Below are 21,337 nucleotides of genomic sequence, written 5' to 3'. Positions count from 1 at the left end.
AAAGGCTTTTGCAGTTCTTTGAGACAAAAATGATCCTTCTTTCGTCAGATCTAATACCACCTTGTGCTTTTCTTGTGTAATTATTTCTAATGTTTATCACATACTTATTTGTGTACATGCCTTCCCTGCTCTGTTCTACTGTGTGCTTTTTGAGGGAAGGGTCCATGTTAGTGCTCTTTGCATCTTCCTCAGAGGCTAGCAGATGCAGAGGTGTCCAGGGTAGATGTTTGTTAAAATTCAAATCCAACAAATATTTTATAAATTGCCTATTATGCGCAAAGTTGGCCAGCTGGTTAGAGCAAAGGTCAAAATTAACATGAGATTAAAAGAGGAAAATTGAGAAGACTGAGTATAATTATACAATTATATCTCCTTCACAACCTATTTAATTGATCTATTGAATAAAAAATGGGAGAGAGGTAAAAGCAAAGACTCTGGCTGTCACCATTTCTTTAAAAAGTGTATAGGATCCTAAATTAAGAGCTAGAAGGGGCCTTAAAAGCCATCTAGTCCAACATTTTGCAGATGAGGAAACTAAGGTCCAGCGTTTCAGTGACTTGTCCAGTAACCCTAAGAAGTAGGTGCTATTATTAATCCCTATTTTACAGTTGAGGAAACTGAGGGAGACAGATAAGTGACTTGCCCAGGGTCACGTAAGCTAGCAAGTGTCCGAGGCTAAATTTGAACTCAGATCTCCTTGACTCCAAGTCCAGGGCTTTATCCACAATGCCACTTGGCCATCATAACTACCTTAGCCAGCAAGCATTTCACCTCCTTGAAAAACAATGAGACTTGGCAGCAAGGGCAGCATTGATTTAGAGTATCAAACTCATTTGCAAAACCTTATGGAGGGAGATCAAGAGCAGTTTTGTCTTAGGAAACATTGAAAAGCCATAGAGAAGAAAGCAGACCTGCAGGAAGTTCCAGCTGAGCCAGATCATCCAGAGAGGACATAGATGGAAGAAGAACAACAGAGTGATGTGACATACATACGTTACATAGAAATAAGTATAACATAGGGTAGAATGTGATGGGACAAATACACAGAATGCTCTAGGAAATTGGAGAAATCACTTTCAATTGGAGTGGTCAGAGAAAGCTTCACGGAGGAGGTGGCAGATAAGCAGACCTTAAGATAATAGAATGATAACCATTAGTAGAGTTGAAAAGAGAGTACAGGAAACAAGAGAGAGCAGAACAGCCTCAGATAAAAGCTAGTAGTTCTATCTGGCTGCAAGGCAGAGTACATTAAGGGTAATAGTATAAAATAAGACTGAAAAGGGAGATTAGAGCCAGATTGTGGAGAGCCTCAAATACCAGATCAAAGAAAATGTTTTTTTTTTCCAATTGGCAATAGGGAACCATTGGTAGATTTAAGTAGAGGAGTAACATGATAAGGTCACAACATGAGGAAAATGATTTTGGCATGTTTCTGAGTATTAATTGAGTGAAGAAACTGCCCAGATAAAGTCCTTTGTAATCAGCTTAAGGTGATATGGATTCCTTAACATTTTGTGAATGGTTCTCAGCTTCCTAGAATATGATAAAACATAGGAACCCTAAAAAGAGAACTACAGTATGGTGATTTTCCCCTCAAACTGTAGAGATGAATGAAATAGGTTTTCATATTAGTAGCTCCTAAAGATTTAGATTATATTTATAATTATATATTATATGTAATTTATAATTATATATATAACATATATTATAATTTATAATTATTTAGATATATTGACCCCAATGACTTTTTTGATCCTTAAAGCATATTGGATTTTTTTTTTCTCTTATTATCCATCTTCTTCCTGGAAGCATCACCTTCAAGCACACAAGAGATGTGTCTTAAAGAGCAAAATCAATAAATCATGCTAAAGCAGTTTATAAAGGATATAAAATTTCATGAAATACTTTCCTTATAACCCTCTCAATTAGGAATTGAAAACATCATTCCCACTTTACAGATTAGGACTCTGAGGCTTGGAGCAACTAAAAATAACTTGCCCCAGGTCACCCAGCTAATAAGTAGTAGCGACAGAACCCAGATTTATGATTTCTAACTTCAGGTCCAGGTTCGTTACAGTTTTACCACACGGCCTGTCCAGACATAGACCTTGCCTCCAAAGAGCTTACAGTCTAGTAGAGATGATAAGACCTGACCATAAATAACTCTGAAACAACATAAAACAGAGTAAGTGCATAAAAATGCACAAACAGAATGCTATAAGGGTTCTGAGAGGAGGGGTAGCACATTTCTAAGTGAGACAAGTAAAGAATATTTCATGGTTGAGGTAGCATTATTTGGACTAGGCTTTGAAGGATGGGTAGTATTTTAATTATCAGAAATGTTAAGCCTAAGTCAAAGGAAATAGAGGGAAAGAGGGGGATATGTTTCTGCAACTGGGGAAAGTCCAGTTGGGCTAGAGCATAAAATATATGAAGGAATAACATGAGATAAGGGTAGATAGCTGACGTTTATATAGTGTTTTGTGATTTGCAAAGCACTTAGTTTAGAAGGCAGATTGTGATGGACCCTGGGCAGAGGAGCTTGGGGTATGGAAAAGAGCTTGTACAAAGGCAAAGACATACATAATTGACCGTCATGTGAGGGGAACAAATAGGTTAGTTTGGCAGGAGCATAGAGTGTGTGAAGGACAGTAATGTGCACTAAGTAATGTGTGCTGACCTCCCTGACTTGCCTTAAGTCCCAACTAAAATCTCATCTTCTATAAGAAGCGTTCTCCCGACCCCTCTTAATTCCAGTGCCTTCCCTCTGGTAATTATCTCTTTATCCTGGGTGTAGCTCGCTTGGTACGTATTTGTTTGCTTGTTACCTCCTCCGTTAGATTGTAAGCTCCTTGAGAGCAGGGCTGTCTTCTGCCTCTTTTTGTATTCTCACTACTTAGTGAAATGCCTGGGACATATTATTAGGCCCCTAATAAATGTTTATTGATTGATTGGTTAAGCCTGGAAAGGTAAACTAGCTGGAGCCTAATTGTCAAGGGCTTTAAATGACAATCAGAGGAGTTTGTCTTTTATCCTAGAGGCAAGAGAAGCCTCTGAAATTTCTTGAACAGAGTCATAGGATCATAGACTTTGAGGTCACTTGCTAGAGAGGTGCTGAGATGAGAAAGAAGGAAGGGTCAATGATAATGCTGAGGTTTTGAGGCTGGGTGCCTTGGAGAATCAGAGCACCATTAATAGCAATAGCAGATACCAAAAGAAGATCATGTTTTCTTCCTCATTCGAATGTACATTCCTTGAGAACAGGTACTATTGATTTGGCTTGTTTCTTGTGTTTACCTTTCTTTGATCCTCGCTGCTAATCACAAGAGCTCAACTGTAGTTAATGCTTGACTAAAGGGTGTGATTTTGTTGGAAAGACAACAACTTGTCCTAGAGGTTCCACATTAGACTCGTGCACTAGGACTGATAATGTCCTTGCTGTTTCTACAACCTAGAGGCTCGAATGCCAGGGGACCCCCATGACAATTAAAGGAATGATATTCAGTGCCGAGGGCATGCTGGACCCTGTAACAGCAGCTCGAGCCAGTGTTAAGTCCCAGGGCGTCGCTGGCTACAAGTGCTTGCAGAGCAGCCATACAAATCATTTGGACCCGACGTATAGGCATTTAGATTTCTTTTTTTGCTATTCATACTCCAGGGAAGGCTGCCAGGAGAGAGAAGCTATCTACAATCCCCTTGTTTCCCCTCACTCCCCACAACCCTAATTCAAATAACCACATGATATGGTACAGGATCAAACAGCTGTCTTTCTCTGTATGTGTACACTTCACAGGTGCTGAAAAGTGTGCTCTGAGACCCAGAAGGAAATTTGAATCATCTTAATTCTCTTGTAAATTCACCTTTTTTTCCTTGATTCTTGAAAGATTTTTTTTCTCCCGTTTTCTGTGGAATTAAATATTTTTTTAAATTATTTTCCAAATATGAAGTTTAGTTAAGTAGCAATATTCCACTTGGGAAGACTGCTTTCATCCTAGTCTCCTAGCTGACATAGTACTAATACTGATTGAAATCTACAAGGATATTCACAGCCCTGTCCTGGGTTGTCTCTGCTACCCATATGCACAGGAGTTTCTTTAGAATTCTTTCTCAGATTTGAAGAGCTAGACAAAGAATGTGTCACATTGAAATCTCAGCAGAGAATCTTCATCTTTTCAGGGAGGTTGAAGTATTCCAGATTTCGTTCTCTGGTATGATTAGAGAGGGGGGAGGAGGAGATGTGATAGATAGAAATAGAAGCTTTCCTGAAAAATTCTCAAATCTCACTCCTCACCTCCTTCTGCCTACCCTGCCCACTGCCTACAATCCTGGAGCCCTGTAGCTGCCAGTAGCTAATGTAGCCAAATCTGCACCTGTGTCCAGAGCATGGCACAGCCGTTGCTGTGGAAAGCTGGCATGCCCCTATTCCCAGAAGCTGTGGATTCTGGAGCTCATCTTCCAAATGCCTAGAATAGGAAACATGTGACTAGACAGAAGCTGTTTTCTATTCTAACCTAGAATATCAGAGCTGGAAGAGATTCCAAGCAGTTTTACTTAACCTGTCTGTGTTCTTTAAACCAGCTTCAGCTCATCTAGTCTCCTTCTTAGTTCAGTGAGTTAATGACCCTGCCAGCATCCCCAAGTGATCAAGTGCTAGGAATTGGCTGGGGGAAGGGGGGGGGGGAGCTGAATACAAAGAATGTAAGTCAAAGCTGCTGCCTTCAAGGAGTCTCCATTCTACTAGGAAGACTGGACATGAAAAGATAATTAACACTCTTGGGTGGGATGTGAGTGAAAAGGGTTGGATAGAACTTAAGGATGACAAATCCTGTAAGAGAGAGATCAGAGGTGGGAGGAATTCCAATGACTTATCAGGCTGTCAAAGAAAGTTTCACAGAGAAAGATGAACTGGCTAAGTGGAAAGGAGAAGCATTGTAAGAAGGATAGAGGGGAGCAAAGGTTCCCAAGGCGGTCAGAAAGCATAAGGCAGAGGAATTCTGGGCTGTTGAAATTGGAAGAAATCTTAGAGATTATCTAAGGTCCACCGCCCTTATTTTAGAAACAAGAAAAGGGACATGAAGCTACTTGGCCAACGTCATAGAACTAGTTTAAGGCAGATGCATCTAGAATGCAGGCTTCTAAATTCTAGCACAGTTCTAGTTTCATGATATCTTATATAGCCCAGGGGTTTTAGGCTAGACCAGTTTGAGAAGAATGGAAGATTTGATGAGAGTTACTAGGGCGGCTGTGTGGTACAGTGGATAGAGCACTGGGCTTGGAATCAGGAAGACTCATCTTCATGAGTTCAAGTCCAGCCATAGATACTTAGTAGCTGTGTGAACCTGGGCAAGTCACTTTGTCTTAGTTTCCCTCAGCTGCAAAATGAACTGGAAAAAGAAATGGCAGGTCCTTGCAAAAAAAAAAAAACACCAAACCTCAAGTGGGATACAAAGTGTCAGACAAAACTGAAAAATGATTGAACAACAACAACAAATTCTGGACAGGTATTTGGGCCACGTTGTGAATGTTCTTGAATGACACACTAAGGAGTTTAGACATTGTCCTCCAGGCAATGAGAAGCCACTGGAAATTCTTAAGCAGAGGAGGGTTGTTAAAAGAGATATTTGGGTACTCTTAATATGGTAGCTAAAACACAGCATGAGCAGCTTAATGATAAAGCTAGAGAGCAGTAGACTGATGATGCTATTGAAATAGGTCTAGGTTTTGGAAAGACTTGCATGAAGTGATGCTGAGCAAAACCAGGAGAACGTTGTACACAGTAATAGCAATGTTTGTGTGATGGATGACCAACTTTGATAGACTTAGCTCTCCTCAGCAATACAGTGATCTAAGACAACTCCAAAAGACTCATGATGGAAAAATGCTATCCACATCCAGAGAAAAAACTGTAGAGTCTGAATGCAGACCAAAGCATACTATTTTCTTTTTTTTCCTTCTCCTGATTTTTCCCTTTTGTTCTGATTCTTCTTTCACAATGTGACTAATGTGGAAATATGTTTAATATGATTATATATGTATAGCCTCTATCAGATTGCTTGCCATCTTGGGGAGGGGGTGGGGAAGGAGGAGGAAGAGAGAAAAAAATTTGGAACCCAAAATCTTAAAAAGTGAAAACTATCTTTACATGTAATTGGAGAAAAAAATAAAATACTACTAAGTGGGGAAAAACAACAAAAATAAAGTTTAATTTTTTTAATTAAAAAAAAAAATAGTCCAAGTTTGAAATGGTTGAATCCTGGACTAGAGTTGTTCAGTGCATATGGCAAGGAAAAGACAAATGCCAGAGAAAACAAAGGCAGAGTTTAATAATAGTAACAAACATTTATATAGTGCTTACTATGTTCTAGGCACTGCAGTAAGCATTTTACAATTATTATTTCATTTGATCCAACCATTCTGGAGAGCAATGTGGAGCTGTGCTCAAAGGGCTTATAAAATCTTTGACCCAGCAATACCACTTCTAGGTCTCTATCCCAAGGCGATCATACAAATGGGAAAAGGACCCACATGGACAAAAATGTTTATAGCAGCTCTTTTTGTAGTGGCCAAGAATTGGAAAGTGAGGGGATGTCCATCAGTTGGGGAATGGCTGAACAAGTTGTGGTATATGAATGTAATGGAATGCTGTTGTGCTAAAAGAAATGATGAGCAAGAAGACTTCAGAAAAACCTGGAAAGACTTACATGAACTGATGCGGAGTGAAGTGAGCAGAACCAGGAGAACATTGTACACAGTAAGAGGAATAGTTGTGCAGTGACCAGCTCTGATGGATTTAGCTCTTCTCAGCAATGCAATGATCTAAGAGAATCCCAAAAGACTCATGATGGAAAATGCTATCTACATCCAGAGAAAGAACTATGGAATCTGAATGCAGATCAAAGCATACTATTTTTCCTTTTTTGTGTGTGTTTTTTTTCTTTCTCATGGTTTTTCCCTTTGCTTCTAGTTCTTCTTTACAACATGACTAATGTGGAAATATGTTTAATAAGATTGTACATGTGTGGCCTATATCAAATTATACGCCATCTTGGGGAGGGGTGAGGAGAGGGAGAGGGAGAAAATTTTAAACTCAAAATCTTGTAAAAGTGAATGTTGAAAACTAAAAATAAATAAATATTTTTTAAAAAGCAGTTATTTCATTTGATCCTCACAAAAGCCCTGGGAAGTAGATGCTATTATTAGCCCCATTTTACAAATGAGGAAATTGAGGCAGACAGGCTAAGTTTATCTGAAAGAGAAAGGAAGAGAAAGGAGTTGATTTCAGGTCTTGAAGTCTAAGTGCCAGGGATAGTGATAATGTTTTGTGATCTTAGAAATTTAGATATATTGGAGAAAGTTTAGAATAGAGAGATTAGGGAATCAGTGAAAGGGAGGGACAGTGATTCAGAAGCCATGAAGAGGACTTTGTGGAAATAACAGAATGTGACTTTAAAGTAGGCCAGGTCAGCCCCATTCTTTGACTTTCTTCAGTAACCTTTTAAGCTACTTAAAGCTCTTAACCTCAGGTCTGTGCACTTCTGTTTTGTTTTATTTATTTGTTTCTATAATTATATCTCAGTGTAATTGATTTTTCATAATTCTATGTATTTTCATTTTGTACATTTAAAAACCTTACTCAGAGAAGGGATTCAGAGGCTTCACCAGACTGACTGCTGAAGGAGTCCATGCCACAAAAAAAGTTTAAGAAACCCTATTTAGGTCATTCTTAAGATCATTCTGAAGGATATCCAGATAAAAGCAAGAAGCGGTCATGTCTATTCTATCAATAATATGAATAACCACTTTAAGCAGAAATGTAATAGAAATAGTTCAGTAGAGCTCATAGGTGCTATGCTTCTTCACCCTTGTGAAAATGTAACTCCTTCCCACTAAGAAAAAAATTTAAACCTTCTTAGTCATTTATATCTTTATATCTCGTTGTGAATGAGTTCATCAGTGGGTCCTGGGAAACATGAATTCCTGTAGAATTGAGTTGAATTGATTTGAAGTGGCTTTCATAGGGTAGGGGAAAGAGGGAGCAGAGAGAGTAGGAAAGCATTGCTTGCCTAAAAAAAAGTTGCCACCAAGAGTGGGGACTGTTGAGGTTTGGGGGTTCTGGGAACCCCACAATTCAAGGGCAGAAGATACAGATTCTGCCTGTAAAGAATTCAACTCAAGCCTTCTTTCAGTCAGAGACAGGGTTTGTTAAAACACCAGTTGAAGTGGGAGAGATTTTAAGAATCTGCTCTATTGGCCAGATTTTAAGAATCTGAGGCTCTAATGGAGCAAGATAGACACTTACATACAATGGTCAAAGAGTGAGTCTAGATGGAATCTAGAGGGGTGATCTAGGGTGGGGCCAGGTGCAGACAATGAGGGCCACAATGAAAGGGCAATTACAAGGATTATTGACCATGGCTGTGGCATAAGACAGGGATCTGAGTTCAGGGGCTGGGTTCCTGGAATTCATGGGAAAGTTTAAAGGGGAAGGGGTCCAAAGCCCATACTCCACCAGGAACGACCAGGCAGAGAAAGCTGGGTACTCCTATAAGATAATTTCACCTTCTCTGTATTTTGCCAAGAACTCTCTCTACAGAATGCTTGTTCCAAGGCCCAGGAAACTAGAAGAAGGCCAGTAGAGTATATTGATTCAGATGAAAGGAGAAGAGAATTAGGGGGACACTCTCATCAAGCCTGTAGACTTTCATAGCTGGAGGTTCCATCATTCCATAGGAGTTTGACTAGATGACTGCCTTTCATCCCAAGCTAATATTCCATCATTCTGTGATTCTGGGTGTGTAATTAATGGGAAATTCTAGCCATTGGAATATCTGTGCCTTTCCTTTGGGAAGTGTTTCCTTAGTTCTTTAGTTTTTAGCATTCTGTCCCTTGCAAAATTATTTCCTGTTTACATGTCTGGCTACTTGTTGAATCCCCTTTGTATAATGTAGGTTCTTTGAGGATAGTGATTGTTTTTGTTTTGTCTTTGTTCCTTGAAAGTAGTAGGTACTCATTCAATGCTTATTGAATTCAGTCTTAAATCTCTACAATCCACAAATTTCCGAACAAGCTTTTGTCATTTGCTGGGGTCTGTCTCCTAATACATTTTGTAGAGGAAGCTAGGGTAAATGCTGTTGTAGCATTTACTAGGATACTCTACTAGTGTTTACTAGAATAAATGTGGATCTATCAAATAAAAGAGAGGAGGATAACAGACCACATCTCCTTCCCAATGTTCCTGACTATCAACGACACCAGCACTTCCCTAGTCACCATGGATTGGAACCTTGGAGTCACTTTTGACTCTATTCTGTTCATTCTACGTTGAGCCATTCATCAAGGATCGCCAATTCTTCCTTTGAAATATCTCATCCTTTCTCTCTGTTAATACAACCACAACTTGATTATATTTTCTAGGAAGAGAAAACAAGAATGCGGGCAAGTAACAAATGTCAAAGAAGAAATCAAAGGATTCTGGGATTGTATGAGAAAGGAGAAAAGTACTAATAGCTGTGGAGGTCAGCAAGGGTTTAGTAGAAGAGTTGGTTAGGTGTTTTTTTAAATAATATTTTATTTTTTCCCCATTACATGTTAAAACAATATGTAACATTTTTTTTTAAGTTTTGAGTTACAAATTTCATCCCTCTCTCTTTCCTTCCCCTCCCCCCTCCCTAACATGGTAAGCAATCTGATATAGGTTATACATGTGTTGTCATGTAAAACATTACCGTATTATACATTTTGTACAAGAAGACTTGAACAAAAAAAAAAAAAGGAAGGGAAATATAGTACGCTTCAGTCTGTATTCAAACAACATCAGTTCTTACTCTGAAGGCAGATAGCATGTTTCATCATGAGTCCTTTGGGATTGTCTTAGATCAATATTGCTGAAAATAGCTGAGTCATTCACAGTTCTTTATTGTACAATATTATTGTTACTGTGTACAGTATTCTCCTGATTCTGCTCACTTCACTTTGCATCAATTCTTATAAGTCTTTCCAAATTTTTCTGAAATCATCTTATAGCACAATAGTATTCTATTATTCTATTCATATACCACCACTGTTTAGCCATTCCCCAACTGAAGAGTATCCCCTCCATTTCCAATTCTTAACCACCACCAAAAGAACTGCTATAAATATTTTTGTACAAATAAGTCCATTGGCACTGAGTCTTAAAGGGATATGAAAGGCAGATATGAAGAGGGAGCTTATTCCAGATCTGAGGTATGACTTGTGCAAATGCAGCAGGTGGGAAATGACATGTTGTGTGCTGGGCATCTCCAGTAGGCTAGTTTGGAACATAAAGTGCATGGAGAACATTAAGGTGAAACAAGGCCGGAAAGGTACAGTGACGCCACTAAAGAGGGCCTTAATTCTTAGGCTAAGGAGTTTGTATTTTGTTCTAGAGACAATAGGAAGCCACTGGAGATTTTTTAGTAGGAGAATGAAAAAAACACTATCACAATAGCGCATACTGTCTCTTGCTGTCCGATGTTGAATACTGATTATGTATTGGGGGTACTTGAGACTTTGAGAAGGTGTTTAGGGGCAGGAGGAGAAATAGGAGTAGTTGCTTTGCTTAAAGAGTTTACAATCTGGTTGGGAACCGGGAAAATATTCATGCTACCAGGCATGCTGCGATGGAAGGAGCACTGGTCTGCAGTGAGAGAGCCTGAGTTCCCATTGTATTTCCAGTGCATACTGCATATGTTACCTTGGTCAAGTCACTTACTTATCCCAGTTGGGCTTTAGTTTCCTCATCTGTAAAATGAAAGGGTTAGACTACATGGCATCTGAAGCTCCTTTCAGCTGTAGAATTATAAGAGATTTCAGATGGTTTGGAGACTTCAAATGGAGAGATCAGTGAAGAGGCCACCCTATTAGACCCAGGTACCTGGTGAACAGAGCCTGAATAACATTACCAAGGATCATAAGATTTAGTGCTGAAACAGACCTTCAGAAATTATTTAGTTCAGTTCCATTGTTTTACAGAAGAGGAATCTGAAGCAAGAGAAGGTAAGGTCAAAGGCACAAGTGTTGGCTCTGCAATGAAGGACTGACACTTTCCTCTGAGACGGGACCTGATCCGGGAGGGTGACTGGGGACACATCAGATTGGAAAGCTATAACAGACAGAACTAAATGGATATGATGTTGACCTTGATGTTGGAAACAAAAGAGAGAGATAAAAAGATGGTGGGAAATTTGGAAGCCTCTGGTCTTTTCTGGCAGTAATGGGAAAATTGAGGTGAGCTAATGCCTTAGTAATGGGCAGCTACATGGTGAGGTAGATAGAGCGCCTGATCTGGAGTCAGGAAAACCTGAGTTCAAATCTGGCCTCGGACACTTACTAGCTGTATGACCCTAGGCAAGTCACTTAACCTTTTTTGCCTCAGTGTTCTCATCTATAAAATGAGCTAGAGAAGGAAATGGCAAACCACTCCAGTGTGTTTGCCAAGAAAACTCCAAATGGGGTCACAAAGAATCAGACGCAACTCAAAACAACTGAGCAACAACAAATGGTTTAGCAGAAATTATAATGAGCTCTAATAGTGATATGTTAAGCTTTAGCCATCCTCATGAATATCCAATGGAAATACCAGGTATTGAAGTGTTACAAAGCTGGAATTGGTATCATTAGGTCAGAAGCAGAGGGACATTTAGAAGCCTCCTCTGAACAGTTAATCATTCAAACTGTGGCTGGATAAATCCCTTGCAGAAGTTAGCGTATGTAGAAATGATCAGAGCTAAGTCTGAACCTCGATACGTGGCAGTGGTCAAGGAAAAGATGAGGAACCAACGAAAGAGATAGAGGCATAGTGGCCAGAGAGGCTTGGGAAGCACAGCATGCCAGACGACAAGATTCAAAAGCCTGTTGAGGAGGAGACACTGGTCAACAGAGTCACAGAAAGTAGAGATAATGAGGACACCATTGTTTGCCAAGGAGAGGCGCTGATCATTCTGGAGTATCTCAGGCCCTTAATTCACACTTAGAGGCCCCAAAACAGAAACAGGGCCAGTGAAAGTGGCACCAAGGACAGTAGTGGGATGGCACAAATAAGAGACAGGGTAAGGGCTGGAATGAAGAAATGGCCTCACCAGGTATACATCTGTAATGGTGGCCCCTGGGTAAGTAGGCCCTATTTCAAAGCAACAAGCTCATTCACTTTTTCCTGATGTCGCTTAATACCACATCAGAAGAACAGAAGGAAGCCGATTGGCATTAAAATGATTGGCATTGCTTCCTGTTGACACTGGTAAACCCTATGAGAGAACTGGCCGATTCTGAGCCAGGTGGTTGGATGGCACTTTGGCATGAGTTGGTTAGCCTCATGTTGCCTTCGTGGCCCACTCTGTTTAGAAAAACACAATCTTTTTCATCCTAGCTTAGTGAGCAAAACCTCACTTCCAAATTATATTCAAGTGCTCAGCAAAACGTGAAGTGTTGCAGAAATGCTTGATAATAAACCCAGGTCCTGTTGGGTAAACTTGGGGCTTTTCACAGTAGACCTCCCTGCTCCTCTTGACAAGTGGCAATCAGAGTTGTGGATAGGGAGAGCATAAGGAGATGGGAATGTGCTATTGAGGAAAGAGTCCAGAGAATCCTTGGTTAGAGAGAGGGCCTGTAAGGGGAAACAAGTGACTAGACTGCTCTAGCTCCTTCCGTGAGGACCTGTCTGTAGAATTCCCTAGGGCTAAGACAGAAATCTAGAGGTGGGTCACTGGGCCAAGACAAGAAAGTGCCTGACAGCTATGGCAGAAACTGGGAGCTGGAGGAAAAGATTCTGCTGGTCAGTGTCTTATAAGTACAGCTGTGCTGTGACCTTATTTGCATATATGAGGTGAAGGAGGATGAAGAGTTGAGGTGACAAATTATGATCCTGGATGACGGTAAAACGATGATGGTGCCCTTGATAGAAGTAGGGGGATTAGAGAAAGAAGTACTGAGGTAATGAATATTTTGGACGCAAAAACTTTCAGTGGTTTACTACTATGTCATAATTTAGTTAAGAACTTCTTTAGTGGAAGAAGTACTCACAGTGACAAAATAAAATCTTCCAAAGTATAAAACTAAGTTATGTATGTATGCATGCATGTATGTATACACATATATCCATATATCATCTCTCTACTGTTAGAACCATGAGAGCATATCTTATACCTCTCTATCTCCTCCTACACAGAAGGCACTTAAAATGTATTGAATTGAAATAAATACTTTAATCATAGTAATAGCTAACATTTATATTGTGCTTACTTTGTGCCAGGCACTGTGCCAAGAGCTTTACAATTATTATCTCATTTGATCCTCTCAACAACCTTGGGAAGTTAGATGCTGTCATTATCCTCATTTTACAAATGAGGACACTGAGGTAAATAGAGGTTAAGTGACTTGCCCAGGGTCACACAGCTAGTAAGTATCTGAGGCTGGATCTGAACTCAGATTTTCCTGACTCCAGGCCCAGCACTCTATCCACTTTACCACCTAGTTTATTCATTATCAGAAGCATAGGATGAAAATATTATAAATACGTACTCATTAAGTTAACATTACATAAGACTAACATCACCAAAGTCAGATAGCTCCAATCTTTAAGCCTTACGGAGTAAATTTTTCTTTAAAAAAAAACTATAATTTTTTCAATTAACAAGCATTTATTTTCTGTCTTTCCTTCTCTGTCTTAAAACACAAAAACTCTTTTGTGACCAATATGCATAGTCTAGCAAAGCAAATTCCCTCATCGTGCAAAAATGTATGTGCCATTCTGAATTTTTAGTCCATTACCTCTCTGTAGGTACGTTGGTTCATCTTTGGTCTTCAGGAATCATGATTTTAATTGCATTCATCAGAGTTTTCTAGTCTTTCAAAGTTGCTTTTCTTTATAATTGTATAAATTGTTCCTTTGGTTCTGCGGACTTTATTCTGCATCAGTTCATATAAGTCTTCTAATTATTCTCTGACACTATGTTTCATCATTTCTTATGGTACAGCAATGTCCTATTACATTCTTATACTATGATTTGTTTAGCCATTCTTCAATAGGTGATTATGCTCCTTAGTTTCCAGTTTTTTGCTCCTGCAAGAGTTGCTATAAATTTTTTGGTGCAGATATGTCCTTTTCCTCTTTATTCAATCTGTTGAGGGTATATGCTTCATAGATGTATCACTGGGTAAAAGTATATATACATTTTAGTGACTTTGGGGGCATAGTTCCAAATTGCTTTTTAGAATGACTGTACCAAGTTCCAGCTCCACCAGCAGTGCATAATTAGTGTGACTGTTTTCCTAGAGTCCCTCAAACATTTGTCATTTTCTTCTTTGATCACTTTTGCCACTCTAATGAAAGTGTGGTAAACCGTAGATTTGCCTTACTTTAATTTGCTCTAATTATTAATGATTTTGAGCATTTTGTACAATTATTGATAACTTGGATTTCTACCTTTAAAAACTACATGTTCATATTCTTTGACCCTTTATCTGTTGGGAAAATGGCTCTTTTTCTCATATATTTGAATTACTTATATGTCTTGGATATGACACCTTTATCAGAGAAACTTGCTGCAAAGATTTTTTTACAGTTATCTGTTACCCGTCTAATTTTAACTGTATTTGGTTAAAACTTTTAAATTTTATGTCACCAAAATTGTCCATTTTGTTTTCTGTGATCCTCTCTACTGTTTGGTCATGAACTCTTCCTCTCTTCATACATCTTAAAGGCAATTTCTTCCTCAGTCCTCTAATTTGCTAATGATATAACTTTTTGTGTCTAAGCCATGTATCCATTTGGAGTTTGTCTTAGTGTATGGTGTGAATACTCACCTATACCTAATTTCTGCCAGCCTGTTTTCCAGTTTTACCAACAGTTTTTGTTGAATAAGTGCTTCCTTACTCACCAATAACAGGGATCTATGGATTTATTGAACACAGTAAGAACACTTACTAGCTGTGTGACCCTGGGCAAGTCACTTAACCTCTATTTACCTCAGTTTCTTCATTTGTAAAATGAGGATAATAACAACATCTAACTTCCCAAGGTTGTTGAGAGGATCAAATGAGATAATAGTTGTAAAGCTCTTAGCACAGTGCCTGGCACAAAGTAATTGTTTCTGTATGTTATGTTCCTAATCTCTTCCCCTGATTAATTACTCTCTTGCTTTAATCAATATGTTTCAATGAATACTACTTTGGGGTATACTTTGAGCTTTGGTACAGTGAGGCCTTTCCCACTTCTCTTTTTTCATCATTTCTCTTGAGATTCTTGACTTTTTGTTCCTCCGTGAATTTCCTTGCTCTCTAAAGTATTCAATTGATTGTTTGATTGGTACAGCACTAAATAAATAAGTTAATTTAAGTAGTATTGTCATTTTTATTATACTGACTTGACCTACTCATGAGCAATTAACATTTCCCCAGTTATTTAGGTCTAGTTTTTATAGTTTCATTCATATAGTTCCTTGGTATATATTAATAAACAGACTCCCAAATATTATACATTCTGTAGTTATTTTCAATGGAACGTCTCTTTGTATCTCTTCCTCCTGAGCCTTTTTGATGATAAATAGGAATTTATATTATTTATATGGATTTATTTTATATTCTGCAACTTGGCTGAATTTCAGTTAATTTTAGTTCAATTTTTTTTTCCTTTCAAGTTTCATATTGGATAGACTCTTAAGGAATCTGAATATTAGTGAGCTATTGGCTAGATTATAAGAATATGAGCAATGGCTAGATTGTAAGAATCTGAGCCAATTTTAGTTGACTTTTTAAGGTTCTCTACATAGATCATCATATCATTTACAAAAAAAAACAATAATTTTTTACTTTTTGCCTGTGCTCATAATCTCAATTTGTCTTTCTTGTTTTGTTGCTATGGTTAGTATTTCTGTCACAATGGTAAAACGTAGTGATGATAGTAGGTTTCCTTGACTTATCCCAGTCTTTTTGGAAAGGCCTCTAACTTTCCTACATTTTACAAATAGTGTTTGCTCTTGGTTTTAAATAAATATTATATATTATGTTAAGGAAAAATTCATTTATTCTTATGCATTATAGAGTTTTTTAACAGAAATGGATATGGATTTTTTCAAAAGCCTTTTTAGCTTTGATTTATATAATTTATGTTACTAATATGATCTATTATAGTGTATATAGTCTTCCATATACTAAACCAATGTAGCATTCCTGGTAAAATGCAACCCAATCTTTTTAATGTGTTGTCAATATGTAGCCTACTTGGCAGTGGTGTGTTTGTTTTTTGTTTTGTTTTGTTTTTGGTGAGGCAGTTGGGATTAAGTGACTTGCCCAGGGTCACACAGCTAGTAAGTGTTACATATCTGAGTCTGTATTTGAACTCAGGTCCTCGTGATTCCAGGGCCAGTATTCTATCCACTGCACCACCGAACTGCCCCCAGTGGTAAATTTTTCAAACCAATTTCTCTTGCCATACTCCTGTAAGAAGTGGTACTTTCTTCCCTGAGCTGCTCAGGGGCTTGTCAAGTAATTCCTGCCTCTTCCCCCTAACTTTGAGACTTCAGAGTCAAAAACCCTTCCTCAATCATTGTGATTCTAAGGCTTTAGAGAAATGAAAAAAATCTTCTACCAAAATAAATGTTAGGGATACCTGCCCTAAGTACCCACAAAATTACCATACACTGAGAGAAAAAAGCCATAACAATGAAGAGAACCAAGTATTGTTTTATATACTTACTTTTTGGTTTTATGTATTTACCTATATATTTATCTTAAATATAATAATTATTTTTATAATTAATATAATTTTTATATTTTCACTCAACAAATATTAATTGTCTTACTGTATACCTCTTGATGCCTCCTTGACTTCTTCCTATACCACTAGGTTCTTGAAAGCTATACTAGTAGCAGCTTAGTAATAGGTAGCTGAAAAGGCTCTAAGTATTGATTACCCAGGGACACCCTGGATGAGTGGCTTATATTAAGGATCAGACTAGCTAAGTTTGAAGAGGCTCATCACTGGAAAGCTGAAGTGCTTTAAGTTTTCAATCAGGGTAGTTCATGATGGCCTTAGTAAGGCATAAAGGGGTGGAGAGCCACATTGGTGGAGGGTGTGTCCACGCCAGTGAAATCACAGATCCTTTAAATTTTGAAGGATAGTGATGATGGTTCAACTTGAACAAAAAGTTGTAACAAGGGTTTTGTGGCCTCTCCTTGATAACCTTTAAGTAGATTTAAGATTATTCACTGTGGGCAACCTGGAAGACAGGTTGTTGTGAGCAAAGGATTTCACAATTATAAAGCCGTAGTCTATAAATATGGTCTATTATCTCCCCAGTACATGAAGCCAGGACTGTCAACCTACATAGTTTACAGCTTAGCTAGTTTGAAAGTTGACTGCTTATAAACTTGGCTTTACAGAAACGTAGAATGTCAGAGCTGGAAGGTACCTTAAAGGTCACATCCAACCACCTTATTTTCAAACAAAAACACTGAAGGCCATTGAGGTGGAAAGACTTGTCCCTGGCCAGGCATCTTTATGTTCACTCTGTCATAGATAATTCTGGTGCTGCTTCGTTAAGCAATCACATCATTACTAAGCAGCTCGGTTTTCTTATACATGTAAGCTTTAACAGTTGGATTTTAGGAGCTAGAGGACGTAGGTTCATATTCCAGCTTTGCTCCTTACTGGCTATGTGATCTTGAGCAAATTACATGACTTTTCTGTGCCTTGGTTTCTTCCTCAGTAAAATGGGATCATCATAGATTAGAGCCAGAAGGAATGTTGGGATCTCATCCAGTCCAATCCCTTCATTTGACAGATGGGAAAACTGAGACCCAGAAAGGTCAAGATACTTACCAGGTAACAGGCAGCAGCATTGCCAGGATTCAGACCCAGATCCTCTAATTCCAAAATTGATACTCTGTACTATCTTGCTTCTTAGGATTATTTCAAAAGTTAAATGAGATAATTCATAAAAAGTTATTTTGTAAACTTTAAAGACTGTAAATATCAGAAGACATGGATTCAAATCCTGTGGTCTCAAGCAAATTATTTAACCTTCCTGAACCTCAGGGTCGTGATCTGTGAAATGAGGGTAATAATATATTTATTGCCTGCCTCCCAAGACTTCTATGAGAATCAAAGGAAATCATTCATGTAAAGTATTTTAAGTGTAAAAACTCTATTAATGATGATGATGACAATGATTAACAAATACTCTCTCTTAACAGGTCCTTACAGAAAGCGGCTACGGTACAATTACAACTGATATCCAAGAGGGTCAAGAATTCTATTACGCTGAAGATTACCATCAGCAATACCTAAGCAAGAATCCCAATGGATACTGTGGTCTGGGAGGCACAGGAGTTCCCTGTCCTATTGGAATTAAAAATTAGTTAATGCCCATATGATGGCATTGAGCTTGCATTTGCTAATGGCACTGCTATAGAGTAATTGACCAGAGGCATAGCTTTCAAATTCTGGCTCTGTAAGGGGTTTCTAAACAAATTAAATACAATGACACCCTGATATGATGTGAATATCTCACGCTGAATTCTGATGGTAGCTGACTTTATGTGATTATTGGAGCTACACTTTTCTGGTATGGGGTGCTAATTAAGATGATTAAGCCTAAAATGTGAGCAGTTTCTATCTTCTGAGAAAAGTGGGGAATGCAAGGGAGAGTGTGATAGGGAGGTGTTTCTGGTGGGAAAATCTTTACTACTGCCCTGGCCTAGGCAACATGCATTCTTCTTTATCCTGTGCCATCAGATTTGTAATCATTTGTGGCCATAATGACATGTTTACAGAAATATTTCTCTGTACTGAATACAGAAGGGTAGTTCTACAAGACTAGAGCCAACAGAGCTTTTAGTGCCTGTTACAGGCATCCTCATGGCAATAGAAAGATCCAAGTCTGCTTTATGAATTATGATGCTTTGCTTATAGCAATGAAAGGGTAGCAAATGCGTAATCAAATAAAAGTTTATAGTCTGAATAAAACCGACCTGATGTTTAGCTTGCTTTTTACCTGTTTCAGTGCATTGTCTCAACGAATTTTAAGATGAATTTGCATCCTTTAAAGAAATGAACAGCAAAACAACACAGTCAATCACACATCTCTCATCACTTTCCCTAAAGAGAAAAAATCACTATGATTGAGAGTTTGGAAAATATAGTGTACACCTCAAGGATTTACATAGGAATTTTTCACTAATGGGGTTCAGTGGAATAGTTACAGAAGGCATGAAGATGTAGAGATACTACTTCCTCTCCCTCTTTGCACCAAGGAGATTGGCTAGTGAAATAGCCATTCAGCAGCAGGCTAGCGAGAGATGGATTGCAAGGATTTAGTTGTGGCTGAAGGATTTCCTTCAGGACCTGGCTATCTCCAAACACTCTAGTGTGGCCATAATCCTGGGCCAGCCTATAGCACCTTGCATTCCATTTGCAATTCTTCCTAACGTTGTACTTCCCACAGCTCTTACTTTCATGATTTCAGTTTTCACTGACTATGGAGGAGGGAAGAATGTTAATTCATAGGCAAATTTTATGGGAGTACAGTGTGGTAGCAGATAGAGTAGTTGGGTTGGAATCAGAATGGGATCCAAATCCCGTTTCTTACACTTTCTAGCTATATGACTTCACCTCTCTGTGTCAGAGGCAGTTCTCTAAGACTTATCTAAGAAGTCATAAATGAGTTGTGTTTGCCTCTTTGGGGAGGATTCTCATGCTAGGAATTCCCTACATGGTTGAATTTGTGTCCTAGTTAGACTTAAATCACATTTCTAGATGTGAAAGGCAGAAATGTAGATTAATAATGGTAACTGACACTTATAGTACTTTGTTTGCCAAGTACTTTATTTGAGCCTCACAGCAACACAGTGAGGGAGGGGCTGTAGGAATATTTTCCCTGTTTAAAGGTCTAGAAACTGAGACTCAGCAAAATTAAATAACTAGGCCACGGTTAGACAGCCAGGAAGTGTCAGAGGTAGGACTCAGATTCAGTTCTTTCTGACTCTAAAGTCCAGCATTAAAAAATCAGTGATGGAAGTTCTATGGGAATCTTCCATGTGAGGAGACCCTGTCTGTCCTGTATGCCCTATCATAGACATTATTGTTTTACATGAATATTCAGGGTTCCCTTCTCCTGCCTACTGTTTCAACAACTCAAATCATTCTTGTCACTTAAGGACTCTATTCAAGTAAGGTCAGAAAGAAACACGGAAAAGCGGGGCACTTTTAAAAATTACATGTTGAATTTATTATATACTTAAAAGGAAAAGCAAACTGTACATAATAGAGATCTACAGTTCCATGTACAACCTTTTTTATTCCCCTGTTCTACTAATTGTATGGAAAACTCCTTTTATTTGGGATTTAAGTTCAGAATTTAAAACACACACACACACACACACACACACACACACTTTAAATATTGCTCCCTAAAGGTAATAAAAAAAATTTAAAAAAAAACAATAAAATAAATTTTTTTTAAAGTCAGTTTGTTGACCACATCTAAAATCATCTTTGGCCTTGGTACAGTTTCCCTTAAGGCAACATAAGCTAAGCCATTTATTTGAACATTAACATGTCTGTGATATAGAAACGTGAGCAGACACAGCATTCTCCCTATTCCCTAACAGTTTTATTACTAACTTAACCTCCAGTTAGTCAGAGAAGGGAATCTAACTAGTACCAGAGTCCTGAATCGCATACTTCAATGTGGTAGTTGCTTTGTTCTTTTAAAAATTTGGGGGGATGGTATAAAAAATTTTATTGCAATTTTTTATGTTCAAATCTCCTTCACCTCCAAAAATCCCTCACTTCCCCTATCCAAAGATCCATTCTCTATAACAAAAAATTGAAGAAAAAGAAGGAAAAAAAACCTTTTCAACAAAAACTAATCACATCAACCACATCTAATAATATATGCATTGTTTGGTATCCATAGCACCCTTATCTACAAAGAAAGAAGAATAGTGCATCACTGCATCTTCCTATCTCCTTTAGGGCCAAGCTTCGCTGTGAAAATTATGCAATGTTTGGTTTGAAGTTTTTGTTCTTTTTATTTACATTGTCGTCATTGTATATATGTCTTTTTCCAGATTCAGCTCTTTGTATCAGCTCATCTAAGTCATCCTGTATTTACAAAGCCTCTTACTTTCTTTTTTTTTTTTTTGCTTTTTGGTGAGGCATTTAGGGGGTTAAGTGACTTGCCCAGAGTCACACAGCTAGCATCAAGTGTCTGAGGTTGGATTTGAACTTAGGTCCTCCTGACTGCAAAGCCAGAGCTCTATCCACTGAACCACCTAGCTGCCCAAGCCTCTTATTTTACTGAGAAAATTGAAGCTATTC

The 21,337-nt window shown here is 38.3% G+C and overlaps 1 protein-coding gene across 2 annotated transcripts in view; it reads left to right on the top strand.

The window, feature by feature from the left end:
* Positions 1–18,986, top strand: part of MSRA (methionine sulfoxide reductase A) — a 521,222-nt gene extending 502,236 nt beyond the window's left edge. For both annotated transcript variants that reach the window (XM_078149656.1, XM_020988881.2), the window contains one exon: positions 18,211–18,986. In XM_078149656.1, coding sequence (XP_078005782.1) covers positions 18,211–18,375 — 165 coding nt within the window. In that variant the 3' untranslated portion in view covers positions 18,376–18,986. The remainder of the gene's footprint in view (positions 1–18,210) is intronic.
* Positions 18,987–21,337: the final 2,351 nt, after the last annotated feature.

This window comes from Phascolarctos cinereus, unplaced genomic scaffold (assembly GCF_003287225.1).
Source record: "Phascolarctos cinereus isolate Bilbo 61053 unplaced genomic scaffold, phaCin_HiC Scaffold_2;HRSCAF=192, whole genome shotgun sequence".
NCBI lineage: Eukaryota > Metazoa > Chordata > Mammalia > Diprotodontia > Phascolarctidae > Phascolarctos > Phascolarctos cinereus.
The sequence above is the reverse complement of the archived record's forward strand: the minus strand, read 5'-3'. Positions and strand labels throughout refer to the sequence as shown.